The sequence below is a fragment of the Anguilla anguilla genome, chromosome 1 (assembly GCF_013347855.1).
Source record: "Anguilla anguilla isolate fAngAng1 chromosome 1, fAngAng1.pri, whole genome shotgun sequence".
In the NCBI taxonomy this organism is placed as follows: Eukaryota; Metazoa; Chordata; class Actinopteri; order Anguilliformes; family Anguillidae; genus Anguilla; species Anguilla anguilla.
Window position 1 is genome coordinate 54,949 of NC_049201.1, and position 19,974 is coordinate 74,922.

The 19,974-nt window shown below is 45.3% G+C and overlaps 1 protein-coding gene across 4 annotated transcripts in view; it reads left to right on the forward strand.

The window, feature by feature from the left end:
* Window positions 1–19,974, forward strand: part of ptpn3 (protein tyrosine phosphatase non-receptor type 3) — a 51,626-nt gene that overhangs the window by 28,413 nt on the left and 3,239 nt on the right. For 3 of the 4 annotated variants that reach the window (XM_035435608.1, XM_035435601.1, XM_035435621.1), the window contains 10 exons: window positions 18–170; window positions 1,843–1,969; window positions 3,777–3,854; window positions 4,065–4,121; window positions 5,100–5,256; window positions 6,554–6,735; window positions 7,829–7,919; window positions 8,125–8,189; window positions 8,640–8,804; window positions 10,518–10,646. In XM_035435608.1, coding sequence (XP_035291499.1) covers window positions 18–170; window positions 1,843–1,969; window positions 3,777–3,854; window positions 4,065–4,121; window positions 5,100–5,256; window positions 6,554–6,735; window positions 7,829–7,919; window positions 8,125–8,189; window positions 8,640–8,804; window positions 10,518–10,646 — 1,204 coding nt within the window. Of the gene's footprint in view, window positions 1–17; window positions 171–1,842; window positions 1,970–3,776; window positions 3,855–4,064; window positions 4,122–5,099; window positions 5,257–6,553; window positions 6,736–7,828; window positions 7,920–8,124; window positions 8,190–8,639; window positions 8,805–10,517; window positions 10,647–12,569; window positions 12,651–19,974 lie in introns of those variants that run through there. The other variant, XM_035435613.1, reaches the window with a different exon arrangement.

Sequence of the window (19,974 nt, forward strand, 5' to 3'; positions counted from 1 at the left end):
ACCTATCATATTTGCAGGAGAAGCCCTCGTCTGCGCCACGAGATCCGTAAGACCCGCCATTCATCTGTGGATAATTTGGCGAGTGAGATGAGCTACATCACTGAGAGTGAGGAGGTTTTCTACACCTACAAGGGCAATAAGACCCCCTCTGAGCTGCTGCACCCCCAAAAGTAAGATCCCTTAACTGGCCACTAAAGGGTTAACTGCAGCTCGTGTTTAAACACAACGGGCCTCATTCACAAAACTTTTTTAAATTTATTCTTATTTTGTTCTTAAATAATGTTTCGACAAAAAAACAATATGGGATTCATGACACGTGCAGACCTTTGTTTTTGTGGTATCATATCCCAGGTGTATGAATGCTGGCTGTAAATTTTATGCAGAATCTTGTTCATGTGATTTGCATAAGGAAATGGCCATGAACAAATACAGATAAGGAAAAAATGATGAATGCCAAAATGTTCTTGGAAATGTTCTTGTGGTCGTACATGTTTTGCGAATGAGGCCCAAAATCTGTTTCATGATAATAATGCGATGAGAAACAGTTCTAAAGTAAAGAAGACAACAGTAAAATAACAGCGTTCTAAAGCATAGTAGCATAATATGCTGTAGCAGAACTGTGATATTTTAAATTATTTTATTTTGTTTATGAATTATGATGTAGTAGGATAAAGTAGCATTACAGTGTAGTATGGTATATTAGCATTATGGTGTATTATAGTATATTAGGGGCTTGTTTGTAGAATGTAGCATTTGGGAGAATACCTACAGTGAAGTTCTCCATAGTAATGCTGGTACGTGCACCCCTAGGCATGGTATTGTACCCACAAGAATAGTTATAATAACATAACAGCATAATGATGAGAACAGGCCATTCAGCCTAACAATGCTTGCCATTTCCCTAACTAAATTTAAAACAACTGTGTGCTAAACTGCCTGGAGAATATTATTTGATTTTAATATAATTGTGCTTTTAATGCAGTCTAGCACCACTTACTGGCTGAAGAAGAGACACGGGTTCAGTCATAATTAGTAAAATGGATTTTAAAGGATCTTACTTATTGCTAAAGTTCATTCCAGATATGATTTATCTCCCAGAAATCTACCCTATCGCAGCCAGGTGACATTTCAGTGCTACTCAATTCAGTTTTATTTGTATAGGGATTTTTTTTATAGTGACACTGGCACAAGGACACTTCATTTACCATGATTCTGTGCACTGAACAACATTGCTAAGGGAGATGGCATCTTATAGCTGTACATGTCATGGTTTTCTATTGTGGCATCAGGTTATCAGAAGCGTGATGCAGTGCTGTTTTTTCTTTCAACACAGCGGCGAGTGTGTGCTCATTACTGAACTGGGAACATAATGTCAACAGACAGGAATAAAGAAAATGCAAACCAGTCTGCACTCTGAACTCTGAACTCTACATGTGAATGAAAACAATCTGACCTGAGAGCACTTATCCAGTCTGGCTCTGGCTAGGCCCTGTGATCCAGTCAGGGTGCAGCTCGGCCTTGTGATCCAATCAGAGTGTGGCCAGGGCCAATTATCCAAACAGGGTGCAGCTAGGCCCTGTGATCCAGTCAGGCTGCGGCTAGGCCCTTTGGTCCCATCATCCGAGGCTGATGTTATAATAGGGTGCCTGTGTGTTCCCATAGATAGCTGTGCTCTTGTGGGATTTAAAATAAAGGACTTGCACTTGATCTAATTTCCGTGTGAACTGGGTTCAGTTAAGGTGCGTAATTCTCTAGCGGATAGTTTTTATAGGAGTGTGTAATAGGCCAGGGCTCCTGTGCATTTGCTGTGGGGTCCGTGTCACAGCCTGCTCTATTTTTAAGGCAGGATTCTCTGGAGCATGGGTCCACGGCCCCCTCCTGCAGCCCCAGCCCCCAGAAAAGAGACAGCTTTGAGAACTACACCGGGGACGAGGCCAGCGAGAGGAACTCTCAGTGCTACGGAGACCAGGTCAGTGTTGCTCCCATTTCCAGGTCAGTGTGGGTGCTGAGCAGGTGAGTGTGGGACAGTCTGTTTTACTGTGTCTGTGGGTTAGACTGTGTTAGTGTGACTGTGGTACTGGCTGTGTTTGTGTGACTGTGGTACTGGCTGGGTGCATGAATACTGATGGCTCTTCTTTGTTGAGTGGAGGAATCAGTCATTCTTTTAGAGTAAAGTGCTGAATGAGGTTTATTTCCTACTGATAAGACTGAACTCCGAAGTTGAAAGCTGAGTTCATGGATAATTCAAAACATTTACAACCATATTATCATGATGTACAAGAGAAATCTCACTTCCTCACAGTTTGGCGTTTAAATATGCAGGCTCCCATGCCCCCCTCTACCTGCACTCTAAGCCCTCCTGTTCGTCCCTCACTCCTCATTGACATGCTTTGAGCTTTTAATAGAATTGCAATATTAATTTAGCCTCTCTCTATCTCACCTCATGTTAATTATTTTTGAGAGAGATTCCTGCCGGTGGTCTGTGTGGGAACGAACCTGTTTACCGAATTCTGTTTAGTTCAGGAAATGTCTGCTTTTTATTTAACTGTCAATATAAATATGAAAACATGAAATGACCTCTATCGCATATACCATATCTTTACTACAGTGATGGATATTTCAGAACTAACTTTATATTTCAGAACTGATTATCAGACACTTGCTGAATAGTGGCTAGTTGAAGTATCACTTAATCTTTATAACAGCTTAGTGCAGCTCAGCAGACACACAGCACAGTCAGGCCAGGAAAACACTTAGGGAAGATTTCACACATGCAAAATCAAAGTGGACCCACTGAGTAAACTTCAGGATCGTTTCATTTCATGTGGAGACTTTGCCCTAAATCCTTCTGTCCAAACCCTTCCACAGCTCGGGCAGCTGAATCTGTCTCCTGTCAGTATCACAGCTTTAGTGGTGTTTGACGTGTTAGGAGAGACGCAGCCCTGTACTGCAGTTTAGCAGGCGGTATACTTACACTACAGTTTCATTTCTGTACTGCAGTGAAGTGCAGCAAGCGGATAATAACGTAGATACACTGAAGTAAACATGTTTACACTTGTGCCAGGATGGTCACTAACTGCACGTGATTGTAATCCTGTTGTGGCAGATTTGCATCATGTTGCCTTGTTTAACTCAAGATGTGGGTGAATACTTGTAAAGCTGTCTGAACTTCAGGGTAGGATGCTGAGATGTTTAGTGCATTTGTGCTTGTGTGGATGGTGTTGATGTTAATGATGTTGGTGTGGATGGTGTTGATGTTAATGATGTTGGTGTGGATGGTGTTGATGTTAATGATGTTGGTGTGGATGGTGTTGATGTTTATGATGTTGGTGTGGATGGTGTTGATGTTAATGATGTTGGTGTGGATGGTGTTGATGTTAATGATGTTGGTGTGGATGATGTTGATGTTAATGATGTTGGTGTGGATGATGTTGATGTTAATGATGTTGGTGTGGATGGTGTTGATGTTAATGATGTTGGTGTGGATGGTGTTGATGTTAATGATGTTGGTGTGGATGAGGTTGATATTAATGATGTTGGTGCAGATGATGTTGATGTTAATGATGTTGGTGTAGGTGGTGTTGATGTTAATGATGTTGGTGTGGATGGTGTTGATGTTAATGATGTTGGTGTGGATGAGGTTGATATTAATGATGTTGGTGCAGATGATGTTGATGTTAATGATGTTGGTGCAGATGATGTTGATGTTAATGATGTTGGTGCAGATGATGTTAATGATGTTGGTCTGGATGGTGTTGTTACTTGCTTCTCTGCAGAACAGGGTGGTTGATGGTGATCTGTTGCTGGTGCACATTGCTCCTGATGAAGAGGGGAAGTTTGGTTTCAATGTAAAGGTGAGTGTTCCCCTCTACCTGGACACACCTGTGCAATGTGGCGTTGGGTGTTTAACGGTGTGCATATGCTAGGCTGGTGGCTGGTGGTGTTGTGATATGTGATGTAGTGTGATATTGTGTGATGTGATATGTGATGTATTGTGATATTGTGTTGTGATATGTGATGTAGTGTGATATTGTGTGATGTTGTTGTTTCCTGTCTCTCTGCAGGGGGGAGTGGACCAGAAGATGGCGTTGGTGATCTCGCATGTGAGCACGGACTCTCCGGTAAGAACAGAAGCGGATGCTGTGTTTTAAGTCAGGACAAGAAAAGAACAGCGCAACTTTTCCAAGTCTTCCTCAGAGTCAGCAGAGAAGTTTTTGACTGGCCAAGCTGACCTGTAAAGTCATATCTAAGACACATTCTGCTTTAACATACATGATTAAAATTCATAATCATCGTCTTTACAGTAAGTCCTGGGTCTCATTCCAATCTCTTATTTTCACTCCTTGCGTCTTTTCCTCACGTCCTTTCCTCGCTTCTTAGCTCCACCAAACATAGGAAGCGAGGAAAAGATGCAAGGATGAGATACGAGGATGGAGGAATCAAGGCAACATGTATTACACTAATGGGAGGGACATCCTTGCTCAGTCAGGTGTCAGTTTGAAGTGATTTCAGTCCCATGGTGTATGCGGCAGATGTGGAGAGGTGGGTCCAAAGATGGCTTGTTTGTACATTGACCTGAGCATCCTCACTGAAGCATCCACCTGGAGCCTTCTTGCTTCTCGATCTTCCAAGGAAAATTTTACAGATTGGAATGGCCTTAAAGATGGCAAACCTCGATCGATTTCCAGGTCACACGAGAACTGAGGAGATGAGGATGAGGATAAACTAAGCGATTGCAATAAGCCCCTCTGTTCCCTATTGCACCCTATTTTTGCTGCTATTGGCTTTCAGGCTGCCTATCTGTTTGTTCTTCTGGTGAAAGTCAGTGTTCTCTGCACTCTCTTAGATATACCAGTATCATATAACCCTAATCTGCATGTAGTTTTACAAGGTTTTAAAACCGTCCAAGTGTGTCTCTCTTGGTATTAGACACACGTGCTTGAATCTTGTTAGAAAGGCAGGTGGGTGTGTCTTATATCATTATAAAGGCAGGTAGATCATTACAGTTGCATGTGGGTGTGTCTTAAGGTGGGCAGAAGTGCCTGCCATTGGTTATGCAATCAGGTGGGCGTGTCTCAGGCCTGTGATTGGTGCTGCAGGCTGGGCAGAGCTCCCCCCCGCTGCTGGAGGGGGACCAGATCGTGCTGATTAACGGGCGGGACATCTCCGAGCACACGCATGACCAGGTGGTCATGTTCATCAAGGCCAGCCGCGAGTCCCACTCCAAACAGCTCACACTGCTCATCCGCAGGAAGGGTACACAACCACGCCCCTACCAGTTCACACACCCCTACCTGTACACACACCCCTACCTGTACACACACCCCTACCTGTACACACGCACCTACCGGTACACACGCACCTACCGGTACACACACCCCTACCTGTGTACACACACCCCTACCTGTACACACACACCTACCTGTGTACACACGCCCCTACCTGTACACACACCCCTACCTGTGTACACACATCCCTGTGTGCAGATACACACCTACCTGTGTACACACATCCCTGTGTGCAGATAGACACCTACCTGTGTACACACATCCCTGTATGCAGATACACACCTACCTGTGTGCACACATCCTTGTGTGCAGATAGACACCTACCTGTGTACACACACCCCTACCAGTACACACACCCCTACCTGTACACACACCCCTACCTGTACACACGCCCCTACCTGTACACACACCCCTACCTGTGTACACACCCCTACCTGTGTACACACCCCTACCTGTACACACGCCCCTACCTGTGTACACACGCCCCTACCTGTGTACACACACCCCTACGTGTGTACACACGCCCCTACCTGTACACACGCCCCTACCTGTACACACACCCCTACCTGTACACACACCCCTACCTGTGTACACACCCCTATCTGTACACACGCCCCTACCTGTGTACACACACCCCTACCTGTACACACGCCCCTACCTGTGTACACACACCCCTACCTGTGTACACACGCCCCTACCTGTACACACACCCCTACCAGTACACACACCCCTACCTGTGTACACACACCCCTACCAGTACACACACCCCTACCTGTGTACACACACCCCTACCTAACCCTAACCCCTACCTGTACACACACCCCTACCTGTGTATACACACTCCTACCTGCACACACACCCCTACCTGTGTGCAGATACACACCTACCTGCACACACACCCCTACCTGTGTGCAGATACACACCTACCAGTACACACACCCAGGTGTGCAAATGACAGTATCTTTACAAATATCCAGTTCCAGGGGTTGTATGTTTGTTTGTAGAAGGGTTACATGCTTATGTTCTAGAGCATACTACCTACCACTATTTACCTGTGTGTGTGTGTGTGTGTGCCCATGTATGTCTGTGTATGTTGGGGTGTGTATGTGTGTTGGGGTGCCTGTTGGGGTGTTGTGGTGTGTGTTGGGGGTGGGTGCTGTGGTGTTGGGGTACCTGTTGGGGTGTTGTGGTGTGTGTTGGGGTGGGTGCTGTGGTGTTGGGGTGCATGTTGGGGTGTGTGTTGGGGTGCACGTCTCCTGCTCTAGGTGTTGGTGTCCGGCAGCCTGGGTTTGAGTTGGGCTTTCCAATGCTGGGGGAACCCATCCTGCCCCCCAGCCCGTGTGCGGAGACCATCCTGCCCCCCAGCCAGAGCGGGGGCACCCTGGAGGAGTCCATGAGCCAGCTGAAGAGGGGCCTGCAGGGTGGAGCCCTGCTTGCTCAGTTTGAGGTATGATGTCATGCATTAGATTATGTGACACTCCATCTAAAGAGTGAAGATGAGTTTAATATAATGGAGATAGATTCTCATAGATAGTGAACAGCAGTTTTGGGTGCAGTGCAGTGTGAACAGCAGTGTTGGGGTTCAGTGTGAACAGTAGTGTTGGGGTGCAGTGTGAACAGCAGTGTTGGGGTTCAGTGTGAACAGCAGTGTTTGGGTGCAGTGTGAACAGCAGTGTTGGGGTGCAGTGTGAACAGCAGTGTTGGGGTGCAGTGTGAACAGCAGTGTTCGGGTTCAGTGCAGTGTGAACAGCAGTGTTGGGGTTCAGTATGAACAGCAGTTTTGGGGTGCAGTGTGAACAGCAGTGTTGGGGTTCAGTGTGAACAGCAGTGTTGGGGTGCAGTGTGAACAGCAGTGTTGGGGTGCAGTGTGTGAACAGCAGTGTTGGGGTTCAGTGCAGTGTGAACAGCAGTGTTGGGGTGCAGTGTGTGAACAGCAGTGTTGGGGTTCAGTGCAGTCTGAACAGCATTGTTGGGGTTCAGTTTGAACAGCAGTGTTGGTGTGCAGTGTGAACAGCAATGTTGGAGTTCAGTGCAGTTTCTGTGGAGTATAAATCTACTTGATGTTCAGTGTAATGCATTATATTACATTACAGGCATTTATCAGACGCTCTTATCCAGAGCAACTTACATTGTATCCAATTATACAGCTGGATATATACTGGAGCAATGTAGGTTAAGTACCTTGCTAAAGGGTACAGCGGCAGTGTCCTACCGGGGAATCAAACCTGCGACCTTTAGGTTACAAGACCAACTCCTTAGCCATTATACTACACTGCCGCCCACTGCCCACACATTAATGCAATCTCTAATGTAATGTCTAATGTAAGCTCAAATGTAATCTTGCTAGTTGTGAATGTATAATTTATGTATGGACTCATTTGTAAATATGAAGCGTCATTTATGAATATGGAGAGTAGTTTATGAATATGGAGAGTGATTTATTAATATGGAGTGATTTAGGATTATGAGAGAGTAGTGTCTTGGTGTTTTTTTAAAGTCTTTTTATTTTTTATTTATTGTATGTCTGTTTTTGTTAATAGCAACTTTACAGGAAGAAGGCTGGCATGTCGGTGTCTTTTGCAAAATTACCTCAGAATATGGAGAAGAACAGATACAAGGACATATTACCATGTAAGCAGTGTATTCTGGCTGTGCTGCATTGTCCTGTGCAAATGCATCATAACTCAGAGCCCTTTCTCTAGGTAATATAAAAGCCACCACTGCTTAAGCACGTCAGATTTATTTATTAAATTATTCTTTATTAATAAATTATCTTCATTATCTGTCGGCTAATTCTGGCGAGAGGAGTTTGACAGGGAGTCTTTCTGCCCTGCAGATGACAGCAGCAGAGTGGTCTTAGAGGAAGGAGAAGACGACTACATCAATGCCAGCCATATTAAGGTGGGTGCAGGTGCGGGTGCAATGCCAGCCTCATTAAGGTGGGTGCAGGTGCGGGTGCAATGCCAGCCATATTAAGGTGGGTGCAGGTGCGGGTGCAATGCCAGCCTCATTAAGGTGGGTGCAGGTGCAGGTGCAATGCCAGCCTCATTAAGGTGGGTGCAGGTGCAGGTGCAATGCCAGCCTCATTAAGGTGGGTGCAGGTGTGGGTGCAATGCCAGCCTCATTAAGGTGGGTGCGGGTGTGGGTGCAATGCCAGTCACATTAAGGTGGGTGCAGGTGTGGGTGCAATGCCAGCCTCATTAAGGTGGGTGCGGGTGTGGGTGCAATGCCAGCCTCATTAAGGTGGGTGCGGGTGTGGGTGCAATGCCAGCCTCATTAAGGTGGGTGTGGGTGTGGGTGCAATGCCAGCCTCATTAAGGTGGGTGCGGGTGTGGGTGTTGTGTGTTTCAGATGGATCTTGGGGCGGGGCAGACGGAGGAGTGGGCGGGATCAGTGAAGCAGTATGTGGCCTGTCAGGGCCCTCTACCCCACACCTGCAGCCAGTTCTGGCAGGCAGTGTGGGAGCAACACGCACACGTCATCGTCATGCTGACCACACTGACAGAGAGAGGAAGGGTGAGTTACACATACTCGCGCAAGCACGCACACAAACGCACACGCACGCACACACACACACACATGCACGCACACAAACGCACACACACACACGCACGCACACAGACACACGCACACACACACACACACACACAGACACACACACACACACACGCACGCATGCACGCACACACACACACATAAACACGCACACAGACACACACACAAACACGCACACAGACGCACACGCACACGCACGCACACAGAAGACACACGCACACGCACGCACACAGAAGACACACACACATGCACACACTCACACACACACACACACGCACACACACACACACACACACACACATTCACACGCAGACACACACACACACACATTCACACGCAGACACACATGCACGCACATATGCACACATACACACACGCACACACATTCACATGCAGACACACGCATGCACACACTCACACTCACACACACACACACACACACACACACACACAGACACACATGCACGCATACACACACACACACACACTTGAATATCAGATTGTTGATCTGGGCACAGTAAAAGTCGGAGATGAGGCTCAAGGTTTACTCAAGGACGTTGGCTCTCCTAGTGACAGCACCAACGGCTACGGTCCAGCTTGGCTGTTGCTAGGTAACAGTAACATTCTCAAATAATAATCAAACTGAAGTGCTTTTATTTCAGCAAGAACCCCACAAACTGAACTGTTTTCATTTCAGACAAAGCCTTTCAAACTGAAATGCTGATATCTCCACACACACACACACACACACACACACTGAAAGGTGCCATGCTCAGGCAAGCTGAACACTGAGCTTCATTCCTCTGTGCATCTCACAAAGAGCAGAGCTCTGTTATTATTTATTCAGTCCTTCAGCTGAATGAGCTAAATGAATGTCTCGCATGTAGGAATGAGAATGAATGGGAGAGGTGATCTTTACTGCCTGTTGAACAAAGCGAGAGAGTGAGGAGAAAGGCCGTTGCATGAAACAGCTCCTCAGTCGCAGTGCATCACCTCCCTGCATCTCCTGGAGCAGCTACCTGTCATCACGCTAATGCTCAGAGGAATGAACTGCGCACACACACATACACACACACACATACACACACATACATACACACATAAACACACACGCATACATACACACACACACACATACACACACACACACACACATACATACATACATACATACACACGCACATACATACATACATATATATGCACATACATACATACACACACGCACATACATACATACATATATATGCACATGCATACATACACACGCACATACACACGCATATACATACATACATACACACGCACATACATATATATGCACATGCATACATACACACATACATACACACGCACATACACACGCATATACATACATACATACACACGCACATACATATATATGCACATGCGTACATACACACATACATGCACACATATATATGCACATATATATGTACATAAATACATATATATGCACATGCGTACATACATACATACATATGCACATGCGTACATATATACATATGCACATTCATAAATACATACATATGAGGATATGATGGATATGCTTGCGAGAAAGGGTTTTTTAGGCTTTGATGGTTTTAGCCTTTAGAGAATGAATGCACTTATGTAAGAGGAATGTCACGTGACTGACGGCGTGTTTGGTTTCAGCCGAAATGCCACCAGTACTGGCCCGACCCCCCAGACGTGCGGACTTATGGGAACCTGCAGGTCTGCTGCCATTCAGAGGACTGCAACTTGGCCTATGTGTTCCGGGAGCTCACACTAACCAATGTGGAGGTACACATTACATTACATTACATTACAGGCATTTAGCAGACGCTCTTATCCAGAGCGACTTACACAACTTTTTTACATAGCACTTTACATTGTATCCATTTATACAGCTGGATATATACTGAAGCAATGCAGGTTAAGTACCTTGCTCAAGGGTACAACGGCAGTGTCCTTACCCGGGAATCGAACCTGCGACCTTTCGGTTACGAGGGCAGTTCCTTACCCACTGTGCCACACTCCGTCCCACACACGCACGCACACACACACACACACACACACGCACACACACAAAGACACACACACACACATGCGCACACACACACACACACACAAACACACGGAAACACACACACACACACACACACGGAAACACACACACACACACACACACAGAAACACACACACACCCACACACACACACAGAAACACATGCACACAAACACACAAAAGCACACACGCACACACATACACAGAAACACACACGCGCACACACACACACGCACACAGAAACACACACATGCACAGAAACACACGCACACAAACACACATACACAGAAACACACACGCACAGAAACACACACACAGAACCACACACGCACACACATGCACACAAACACACACGCACACAATTAAATCAGTGTAGATGTAGACACATGGGTTGGGGTGTGGATGGGGCCTGGGGAAGATGGGAGGACATGTTCAGCTATGATGTCCTCACTTCTACCAGTATTCTCTAAGATGTCCTCATATCATCATTTCCCTGGATCTAATTACAGGTCATTTCTCTGTGTTATTATTATTATGACTTTCTGTAAATAACTAAATGCACCACTTGTCCACGTATACTTTTGTCACACACAGCAATTCACATATTAATAAATCCGCTTAATAATTATATTAAATCCTAATACTTATGATACAAAATTCAGACAGTAAGGTAGTTAAGAAATTCCTTGTCGGTCATAATGAATATTAGATAGCAAGCCTGTACTACTAGTCATGATCTGTTTCTGCTTACTTGAGAACATTTTCATTCTTAGATTTCTATATGATTAAAACAGTAAATATCTTGCACTCAATGAATAAGTTAGAAAATACACTAACTTGTTTTTTTTTGAGAAATAACTAATAGATAAATGGTCATATTCATGTGTTGGATCTCAGAAGTATAATGTGATTATAATGCTTTCACAAAACTGTCATGATTTCTCATTGAGAAAAAGAACAGAACTTCAAAAATGAAATTTCATACTGTTTCAAACTTAAAATGAAAAATTGTGTCAGAAGGAAATGAATTTTGTGAAACATGTATTGTTGGCTGTAGTGCAACAAGACAAACACTAATATGCGTGTCCAGGATTAATTTGAGATGAAGCCACAGTTTGTCTGTCTGTTTGTTTATTTAATTAATTAATTAATTAATTAATAAATACTTGGAGACACACTGAGGGATCAGTGCCCTATTTTTCAAGTTTGCAGACAGAACTCTAAGGCAGAACGCTGGGCATCAGTAGTCTGTGGGCTCTGTTAAAATGGCTGGGCATCAGTAGTCTGTGGGCTCTATTAAAATGGCTGGGCATCAGTAGTCTGTGGGCTCTATTAAAATGGCTGGGCATCAGTAGTCTGTGGGCTCTATTAAAATGGCTGGGCGTCAGTAGTCTGTGGGCTCTATTAAAATGGCTGGGCGTCAGTAGTCTGTGGGCTCTATTAAAATGGCTGGGCATCAGTGATGCGATTTGTTTTGTCTGGGCCCTGGCCTCTAGAGTGTTAGGCTGTGTTTTGCTAAAGGTCTTTGGCTCTCTTATGCATGTAAATACGACATCACCTCAGGGGATAAGATGAGCTTACGGCTTTCTGGCTGCAGACACAGAGGCTGAATTCACGTACAGTGAATGAGATTGCAGAAACGTTCCTCTTCCTCATCAGCTTGCAGAGCTACAGACATGAAGGTCACCATAAAACAGAAGAACGGAACATGGAGATGGTGCTCATGCATGAATGGGGTTCAGCGGCAGCGCCTCTGATGGTGTAGAAGGCATCCTGCCTTACTTGTGTGATTCACCTGAATGTATGTCTGGCTCCAGGCAACATTACATTTGAAGACTTCTCCATATGATGCATAGAATATCATAACATGAAAATGAAGGCCAATCTGCTATAGGCACCTTCTGGTTTAAAATCTGTCTTTTCATTTACGGACACATGTGTCTGTCTAAAATCTGCCCTATTCATTTACAGACGCACCTGACTATAACCTGCCCCACTCATTTACAGACACACCTGTTTATGCAAAACTTACCCCACTCATTTACAGACACAACTGTCTATGCAAAACGTGCCCCATACATTTACAGACACACCTGTCTATGCAAAACATGCCCCACTCATTTACAGACACACCTGTCTATGCAAAACGTGCCGCATACATTTACAGACACACCTGTCTATGCAAAACATGCCCCACTCATTTACAGACACACCTGTTTATGCAAAACGTACCCCACTCATTTACAGACACACCTGTCTATGCAAAACGAGCCCCATACATTTACAGACACACCTGTCTATGCAAAACATGCCCCACTCATTTACAGACACACCTGTCTATGCAAAACGTGCCCCATACATTTACAGACACACCTGTCTATGCAAAACATGCCGCACTCATTTACAGACACACCTGTCTATGCAAAACGTGCCCCATACATTTACAGACACAACTGTCTATGCAAAACATGCCCCACTCATTTACAGACACACCTGTCTATGCAAAACGTACCCTATACATTTACAGACACACCTGTCTATGCAAAACATGCTGCACTCATTTACAGACACCTGTCTATGCAAAACATGCCGCACTCATTTACAGACACACCTGTCTATGCAAAATATGCCGCACTCATTTACAGACACACCTGTCTATGCAAAACATGCAGCACTCATTTACAGACACACCTGTCTATGCAAAACGTGCCCCATACATTTACAGACACACCTGTCTATGCAAAACATGCCCCACTCATTTACAGACACACCTGTCTATGCAAAACGTGCCCCATACATTTACAGACACACCTGTCTATGCAAAACATGCCGCACTCATTTACAGACACACCTGTCTATGCAAAACATGCCCCACTCATTTACAGACACACCTGTCTATGCAAAACATGCCCCACTTATTTACAGACACACCTCTCTCTGTAAAATATGCCCCATTGGAAATTTCATGTGAAATGTGTTATTTTTGCTGTGCACCTAAGGCTTTTGAATTTGAGATCAAAGAATGAATATGAGACAAAAGTACAGACAGCTTTCACTTAATGGTATTTACATGCATACATGTTTTACCATTTTACAGAAACAGCTGTTTTTGTGTTGGGTTCCCCCATTTGATTGACTGACAGGCGCTAACTGTCATTCAGGTGTTTCCTTTTGCATGGATTGTTCACACACAAAAGAGCAGTGAGTGACTAGTCTTGGTCTTTGTTTTCATCTGTGGAGATTGCATTTGGAGTCTGAGGCATACAACATCACAAAGACCAGAGGACTAACTATGGCTGAAAAACAACTAACCTGTGAGCTGAGTCTAACTCAGTGCAGTCTAACTCAGTGCACGTTCTTATTCAGTGCACAGTCTTACTCAGTGCAGTCTAACTCAGTACACAGGCTTATGCAGTGCACAGTCTAACTCAGTGCACAGGCTTATTCAGTGCACAGTCTAACTCAGTGCAGTCTAACTCAGTGAGCTGAGTCTAACTCAGTGCATGTTCTTATTCAGTGCACAGTCTAACTCAGTGCACAGGCTTACTCAGTGCAGTCTAACTCAGTGCACGTTCTTATTCAGTGCACAGGCTTGCTCAGTGCACAGTCTAACTCAGTGCACAGGCTTATTCAGTGCAGTCTAACTCAGTGCACAGGCTTATTCAGTGCACAGTCTAACTCAGTGCAGTCTAATTCAGTGCACGTTCTTATTCAGTGCACAGTCTAACTCAGTACACAGTCTAACTCAGTGCACAGTCTAACTCAGTGCAGTCTAACTCAGTGAGCTGAGTCTAATTCAGTGCATGTTCTTATTCAGTGCACAGGCTTATTCAGTGCAGTCTAACTCAGTGCAGTCTAACTCAGTGAGCTGAGTCTAATTCAGTACATGTTCTTATTCAGTGCACAGGCTTATTCAGTGCACAGTCTAACTCAGTGCACAGGCTTATTCAGTGCACAGTCTAACTCAGTGCACAGGCTTACTCAGTGCACAGTCTAACTCAGTGCACTTTCTTATTCAGTGCAGTCTAACTCAGTGCTCATGCTTACTCAGTGCAGTCTAACTCAGTGCACAGGCTTATTCAGTGCACAGTCTAACTCAGTGCGCAGGCTTATTCAGTGCACAGTCTAACTCAGTGCACAGGCTTACTCAGTGCAGTCTAACTCGGTGCACAGGCTTATTCAGTGCACAGTCTAACTCAGTGCGCAGGCTTATTCAGTGCACAGTCTAACTCAGTGCAGTCTAACTCAGTGCACAGGCTTATTTAGTGCATTCATTAAGAAGAATAGCACAGAAATGGGGTTTATCAAGTACAGCAAAAGTCTTGAAAAAGAATGAAACCACTGATGGACTAAAAATAAACACCGTACAGGTCGGCCAAAGAGGACAACTGCAGTTGATGACAGACAAACTAAGAGCTGTGAAGAAAAACCCTTAAACTATGGTCAGTGACATCACCAGCAGTCTCCAGAGGGCAGGGGTGAATATCGTAGCCATCATACGCAGAAGTCTCTGAGAGCAGAATTATGGAGGCTACTCAGCAAGAGGCATAATCTAAAGCACCCCCTTCATCTGTGAAATACGGAGGAAGTAGCGTCATGGCTTGGGCATGTATGGCTGCTTCTGGAACTGGTCTCACTCATCTTTATTGATAATGTAACAGAGGATGGCATCAGTGGGATGAATATGGAGGAGTATAGACCGGCTATGAACAAAGAAATTTCTCCAACCTCATTGGCTGGTGTTTCATCCTCCAGCAAGATAATGACCCCAAACACACTGCTTATGCAACAAAAGCATTCACCAATGGAAACGCGTGGAACTGGCCATGTCAGCCACCTGATTTAAATCGTATCGGCCCGACATTTCACTTGCTGAAGAGGAGACTGAAGACAAACCCTGAAAGAAAGATCAGCTGGAAGCAGCTGTAGTGAAGGCCTGGAAAGGCATTTCCAAAGAAGACACCAAAGGATTGATGATGTCACTGGGTCATAGACTTGGTGCAGTTATTGCATTTAAGGGCTGTGCAACCAAATATTAGACTATTGCTTTGATTGACTTTCAAGTTAACTTATTTTTGTACAGCTGAAATGGAGGGCTCAACACTTGCACTTGTTGTACGTCGCTCTGGATAAGAGCGTCTGCTAAATGCCTGTAATGTAACACAAAAACAGCTGTTTCTGTAAAATGGTAAAACGTATACACACATAAATACTGATTGCTAGTACTTTTGTCTCATATTCATCTTTTGAAATTCAAGTGCCATAAGTATATATCAAAAATAACAAATTTCCCTCTACTGTTCCCATACATTTGAAGGACACTGTGTATATTCAGTATTTCTGTATAGCTTGTATAATTATGCGGCATATGACTTGTGCACCATGTTAGCAGCGGATGCTGACAGTTAGGGAATTTGAGAATATTTATTATTGGGCCTGCGTCTCCTCACTGAGCAGGGATGTTTTCAGAATGAGTAAGGCTGTTGCTATGGTGAGTATGGATTCTGCTGAGTCATCAGTCTGTTTTGTGTGTGTGTGTGGGGCAGAATCGCGGGCTGCTCCCCACCCTGTGGGCTGCTCCCCACCCTGTGGGCTGCTCCCCACCCTGTGGGCTGCTCCCAGCCATGTGGGCTGCTCCCCGCCCTGTGGGCTTATACCTGCCCTGTGGGCTGCTCCCCGCCCTGTGGGCTTATACCTTCCCTGTGGGCTGCTCCCAGCCGTGTGGGCTGCTCCCAGCCATGTGGGCTGCTCCCCACCCTGTGGGCTGCTCCCAGCCATGTGGGCTGCTCCCCGCCCTGTGGGCTGCTCCCCACCCTGTGGGCTCCTACCTTCCCTGTGGGCTGCTCCCAGCCATGTGGGCTGCTCCCCGCCCTGTGGGCTGCTCCCCACCCTGTGGGCTCCTACCTGCCCTGTGGGCTCCTACCTGCCCTGTGGGCTGCTACCCACCGTGTGGGCTGCTCCCCACCCTGTGGGCTGCTCCCAGCCGTGTGGGCTGCTCCCCGCCCTGTGGGCTGCTCCCCGCCCTGTGGGCTGCTCCCTGCCCTGTGGGCTGCTCCCTGCCCTGTGGGCTGCTCCCTGCCGTGTGGCAGAACCACGGGCTGTGGGCCCTTCAGGGTTCCTTGATCTTCTCTAAATCACGCGAGGATGTTGTCGGTAGAATGCACTTCTAAACAAATGTAAAAATCTGAACATAGTACAGCTCCACACATGGGCACATTGCCAGCAGTTACTGTAGCAGTTATCATTGTATTCTCTACAGATATGGTTACTGAATCCCCAGTGAAAGATTTATTAATACAGTATTTAACTGCAATTATGCAATTATTTAATACAAAATTTGAAAAGTGTCTCATCATTGAACTTTTGAAAATCTGGTTGCATTAAACAAAAGCAATGTTAGCATGGAAAAGTACGCGAACCATCCACAACCAACTATAGAGAACCATGCAGAACTGTGCAGAATTGTGTATAACTGTGCAGAACAGTGCAGAACCACGCAGACCTGTGTAGTACTGTGCAGAACCATGCAGAACTGTGCAGAACATGCAGAATTGTGCAGAACCATGCAGAACTGTGCAGAGCCATGGAGAACTATAGAGAACCATGCATAACTGTGCAGAACCATGCAGAACTATAGAAAACCATGCAGAACGGTGCAGAACCATGCAGAACGGTGCAGAAGCATGCAGAACCGTGCAGAAGCATGCAGAACCGTGCAGAACCATGCAGAACTATATAGAACCATGCAGAACTGTGTAGAACTGTGCAGAACCATGCAGAACTGTGCAGAAGCATGTAGAACCATGCAGAACCATGTAGGACTGTGTGGAACCATGCATAACTGTGCAGAACCTTGCAGAACTGTGCAGAACCATGTAGAACTGAGCAGACCTATGTAGAACTGAGCAGAACCATGTAGAACTGTGCAGAACCATGTTTTTAAAGTTCTCCACAACAAAAACTTAAGTGTGCACACTTTTGACATTTTCTAGCCCTACAGTATGGGACTGTAATTATGAGAATTTGAACAGCAGTTATTATTCTTCCAAGTAATAAATAGATTGTGCATAAACCTTCTATGTTAATCCATACATTACTGCTACAAATCTCATACAGCATTTCATAGTTCTGCCCTGGACTATTAAATCCACATGGAAACCTATGTTATACTGTATAGAGTAAAGCAGATGTAGCAGGGATGCGCCTAAGGCTGTGTTATACTGTATAGAATAGATGTAGCAGGGATGCATGCAGGTTATGGTCAGGAACTTTCATGCACACAGGTCTGTACTTCTGGCACCCTCGTATGAAAACCAGGACAAACGTTTGTGAGCAACTCTGCATATCACCTGCTGCAGATGGCCCTCACAAGCTGACATTTTGGGACAGAATTAAGATTCTGATTTCTCAATAGATCACACTGCTTCCCGCTGCTCACGGTGTTAGCTTGCCACAGCATTGTACCAGCTGCCCTTAAATGATCAGAGAAGAGAAGAGTCCATGTCTACACTCACAGATACGCACCTCCATAGAGACGTACCCACACACGCATGCAAATGCACATACCAGCACCTACTACTCTCTGTTTATGCACGTGCACACTCAGCACGAACATGCACATGCAGACGCACATGCACACACACACACGCACATACACAGTCCATCTGTTCTCTGTCCTTCCCCTGTGGGTAACTGAATCCTCCAATTTGTTACAGCAGGAAGGACACAGTCCTATTCAGTGCACAATCTAACTCAGTGTGCAGTCTAACTCAGTGCACAGTGTAACTCGGTGTAGTCTAACTCAATGCACATTCTTATTCAGTGCACAGGCTTACTCAGTACATAGTCTAACTGAGTGCACAGTCTAACTCCGTGCAGTCATACTCAATGCACAGTCTAACTCAGTTCAGTCTAACTCAGTGCACAGTCTAACTCAGTGCAGTCTTACTCAGTGCACAGTCTAACTCAGTGCAGTCTTACTCAGTGCACAGTCTAACTCGGTGCAGTCTTACTCAGTGCACAGTCTAAGTCAGTGCAGTCTAACTCAGTGCAGTCTTAATCAGTGCACAGTCTAACTCAGTGCAGTCTTAATCAGTGCACAGTCTAAGTCAGTGTAGTCTAACTCAATGCACATTCTTATTCAGTGCACAGGCTTACTCAGTGCAGTCTAACTCAGTGCACATTCTTATTCAGTGCACAGGCTTACTCAGTGCATAGTCTAACTGAGTGCACAGTCTAACTCAGTGCAGTCTTACTCAGTGCACAGTCTAACTCAGTGCAGTCTTACTCAGTGCACAGTGTAACTCAGTGCAGTCTAACTCAATGCACATTCTTATTCAGTGCACATTTTTACTCAGTGCAGTCTAACTCAGTGCACAGTCTAACTCAGTGCAGTCTTACTCAGTGCACAGTCTTACTCAATGCACAGTGTAACTCAATGCAGTGTAACTCAGTGCACAGTCTTACTCAGTGCATAGTCTAACTCAGTGCACAGTCTTACTCAGTGCATAGTCTAACTCAGTGCACAGTCTAACTCAGTGCAGTCTAACTCAGTGCATAGTCTAACGCAGTGCACAGTCTTACTCAGTGCATAGTCTAACTCAGTCCACAGTCTAACTCAGTCCACAGGCTTACTCCGTGCACAGGATTATTCAATAACCAATGAGAATGCATAGGCTTATTCAATGACCAATGAGACTGCTCTGGCTTATTCAGTGACCAATGAGAATGTGCAGGTTGCACTGCATGTGGCTGGGCGTATAGGATCTGCTGCTCAGTCTGAAGCAGCACAAGTAGTTCAGAGTGATTCATAATTACTGATAATAAACTCAGATTAGCCTATTTCCTGGGTCTGTGCACTCATTTATTTTTGGGCATAATGGGCATAAATGGCAGATGAAGCACTGCTACTGTAGACAAACTGAGCATGAGGCCATATTGGAATTTCAAAACCAAACTCAGGGTTCCCACCTAAAATATGGGTTTTAGTGAATTTTAACCTGAAGATTATACATGAGGTTATTCCCCTGGGAAAGAAGGGGCAGGGTCAGCATCCCTGTCACAC